Source organism: Mesoplodon mirus (assembly GCF_964341445.2).
Source record: "Mesoplodon mirus genome assembly, chromosome: 15".
Taxonomy (NCBI): Eukaryota; Metazoa; Chordata; class Mammalia; order Artiodactyla; family Ziphiidae; genus Mesoplodon; species Mesoplodon mirus.
In genome coordinates, this window is record NC_138991.1 from 42,906,416 (window position 1) to 42,910,092 (window position 3,677).

The 3,677-nt window shown below is 54.3% G+C and overlaps 1 protein-coding gene across 1 annotated transcript; it reads left to right on the top strand.

The window, feature by feature from the left end:
• Positions 1 to 1,970: 1,970 nt before the first annotated feature.
• Positions 1,971 to 3,462, top strand: LOC309816798 (apoptosis-associated speck-like protein containing a CARD). The gene is made up of 3 exons (XM_082644570.1): positions 1,971 to 2,408; positions 2,636 to 2,692; positions 3,070 to 3,462. Exons 1-3 carry the CDS (start codon positions 2,135 to 2,137, stop codon positions 3,324 to 3,326), a joined length of 588 nt encoding a protein of 195 aa, XP_082500696.1. The 5' UTR covers positions 1,971 to 2,134; the 3' UTR covers positions 3,327 to 3,462.
• Positions 3,463 to 3,677: the final 215 nt, after the last annotated feature.

Here is a 3,677-nt window from a genome sequence, read left to right on the forward strand (position 1 = left end):
TGAGAAAGGCATGATAGGGGCATCCAGCCGACATGGCCAAGGAATAATTCATTTTGCACAGAGAGGACAGAAAAGCCAACTGGGAAGAGTAGATAGCGGCCAGACTCAGAAGCTAACCAGACAACCTGCATGATCCCTCAGCTATATGACCTTGGGCAAGTCCTTCAACCTCTCTGAGCCCAACCTTCTCACTTGTACAACAGGGCTACTATTCCCTATCCCAAAGGGACTGTTGTAAGGGTTAGAAATAACACATGTGAAGGATCACAGCCTATACATAGGAGCTCAATTTTTTTTATTTCTTAGAAAAAGTGACTCCTGATGCATGTTGGAGGACAGGCAGGAACTCATCAAGCAGACCAGGAGGGAAGAGAGGCCAAGCAGAGATCAGGTGCTGCACGTGCAGAGGTCCAGAGGCTCACAGGGTAGAAGGTGCTGCCGAGGAAGTTGGCAAGGGACTTAAAGGCCAAGCCAAGGAGCTTAGACTTGATTCTGGGGGCACTGAGGGGTCACAGGAGGTTTTCAAGCAGGGGAGGGACAGCATCAATGTGTGGGCTAGGAAGATGTAGTCTTCTGGCCACAGTGCACAAAATGACATGGAGATTCTGCAAGGACGAAGACCAGTGAAGAGACACAATAATAAACAGCCATGAGCCAGGGAACACTAGCTGCTGGGCCACAAGTGCCACCCATGGTAAGGATGTTGGCACATAGTACTACCCAGCCTGTGTGCAGCAACTCGCACACAGATGGGGAGCAGGGCCCTGCTACTCTGCTGGAAGCTCTTGAACACATGTTGCAGGTAACACAACCTCAGTCATTCCTTTATTCAGCAAATCTTCACTGAGTACCTACTATGTCCCAGGCACTCTTGATGCTGGAGATTCAGCAATGAACCAGACAAGGTCCCTGCCCTCAGAGCTCATGTTTTAGTGGGGAGGTGGGTGCCTAAACATACTCAGTTACAATTTAGTCACAATTGCTATGAGAGCTACAAATCAGTAGCAAGTGTTTTGAACTGGAGGGATTCTAAACCTGGTCTCCCAGAGGAAGTAGCATTTAACTGAAGACCTAAAGTCTTGAGAGTTTGTCAGGCAAAGAGTGAGGGAAGAGAGCTCCAGGTTGAGGGAATAGCATGTGCAAAGACTTGGAGAAGCAAAGGAGCCTGGCACATTTGAGGAACTGAGAGGCCAGTGTGGTTGGAACTCCCGAGATGGAGTGTGGTCAGGGTGTGGTGCAAGACAAGGCTGGCAAGGTCCACAGGGGCAGACCAGCAGGGCCTTCCCAGCCATGTTAAGGGCAAGTTAAGGATTCTGGGCACAGCTTGGCCTCCAACGCCAACCCACAGCATCCCACTCCAACCTACACCAACCCAAGCCACCTTTCATCTGCTCTTCTGGGTCAAGCCCCCTGGCCCCAGAATAGCTCTTCCCATGACTTTCCCTCCAGTCAAGAATTTTCTCAACCATTTCAAGTGTCTCTTGTCATCACTTCCCAAGAAATTCAGTTCCTGCGGGACCAAACCCTGGCTCTCCCAGGAAGCATTTGGCAAGGTTTCAGGCACCATCAGGTAGCCCATGTTATGCTGGAATATTTACTAAGTGAATGAGTGTTATTATCCCCATTTCATAGATAAGGAAACTGAGGCTTGGAGAAAGCACACAGTTCTCTCTACCCGTGGAATTTGGGGAGCTACATGGCTGTTAGGATTCTATGATTCTGATTCTATGACAGGGAGAGAGGATGCTAAGGTTTAAGGAAACATGGAGATTTCAGGGTTCCAAAATTCCACGATTCTAAGCCTTAGCGCTCCAATAAACCAGGTTCCTGATCTGTGCTACCTAGTCCAAGTCTGGAGAGGCAGGCACCACCCACGAGCCCTTTTCCACCGGGTCTCCTGGGTCCCACCTCCTGGGTAGACCAGCCAAAGGATGCAATCTGGGCGCCCCCCGATGGCCAGGAGAGAAAGGGAAGGAACGCAGTAGTCAGGAGCCTAACACCCAAGAGCAAAGCTCTGAGGCAGGGACAGGAGTGAAGGCAGGGAGCTCCAGGCCCCGCCCCAGAGCAGACTTCCTGCTTGGCAGACAGCCCGAGTGAGCTGAAGCGGCGGCTGCGGCAGAGGACCCCAGGAGCCATGGGGTGCACGCGTGATGCCATCCTGGATGCGCTGGAGAACCTGACCGCTGACGAGTTCAAGAAGTTCAAGATGAAGCTGCTTTCAGTGTCGCTGCGCGAAGGCTATGCACGCATCCCACGGGGGACGCTGCTGCCCATGGATGCTGTGGACCTCACCGACAAGCTCGTCAGCTACTATCTGGAGGCATATGGTGCCGAGCTCACGGTACTCGTGCTGTGCAGCATCGGCATGCAGGAGGTGGCGGAGCAGCTGCAGGAGACCTTGCGCAAGGGTGAGTGCGCCCCCTCCACACAGGTCCAGACCAGTATCCCCTCTACACCCTTCTCCCAACCCCAAAGTTCGCCTCTCCCGGAGCTTCCGCTTCCTGTTTCTCCTACCGTTTAATAAAATCCTCCTGCTGGGGAGGCTTCCCGCGCCTGGTACTGACCTTGGCTTCCGGACCAAGAGACCCCTGTCCCCAGAAACACTTGGGAGACACCACTTAACATTTTCTTACAGGCCCCGGAACCACGCCAGCTGGGATCAAGGCCCCTCCCCAGACAGCAGCCAAGCCAGGTAAAGCCTTCAACGCCCAACCTCACCTACCTGGGCACCTCACCAGCCCCGCCCCACCGTACCCCTGCACAGCCTATCTCTTGTCCCAAGGCCAGGAGCACCCAAAGAGCACAAAGCTAGGCCAACCCTTCCCACCCACCTACTCACACACCTCCTGGGACTGAGCCTGGTTGGGAGGAGAAAGGGAGACAAAGTTAAACTCATCCCACTATAGGTAGAGTCCTGGTGGCATGCCATGGTGGCATGCCATGCCCACCTTGAGCCCCACCGCTTAGGGTTGCATTCAGGGCAATTTCTAAAGAAAACCTAGTGTTCAAGAGGGCCAGGCTCCAGCACCCACCCTGGTCCCAGCTCATCTCCTCTCCCTCCCGCCCCAGCACTGCACTTTGTGGAGCAGCATCGGGCGGCCCTCATTGCGCGGGTCACAGACGTGGACGGGGTGCTGGACGCCCTCTACGGGAAGGTCCTGACAGAGGAGCAGTACCAGGCAGTGCGGGCGGAGCGCACCAATCCTACCAAGATGAGGAAGCTCTTCAGCTTTGCTCCAGCCTGGAACCTGACCTGCAAGGATCTGCTCCTCCAGGCCCTGAGGGACACCCAGCCCTACCTGGTGGTCGACCTAGAGCAGAGCTGAGGCATCTTCCCCGGCAGCGGTCCCACAGACAACCCCAGGCTGTCCCAGCCAACTTACCTGGAGTGTCTGGTTTTTTTTAATATACATAATATGTGAAAAACCAGCTTGTACTTGGTCTTCCTACTTCCAGCCTGGAAGCTCATGCAGAGCTGAGCTACATATCCAAGCGCCGCAGCGGCTCAGATGAAGCTCTAGTCTCTGCCTGTTCCTGGGGCAGCAGGCTCCCCAAACACTTCATCCTTCCTGCCTAAGTCACCATGGAATGGCCCCTCACTCACCATTTGGTGGCTCCCTTAACGCCACCCCCAGAGGGTCTGCCCTTGAGACCTGTGAACACAAGTTAGCCTTGTG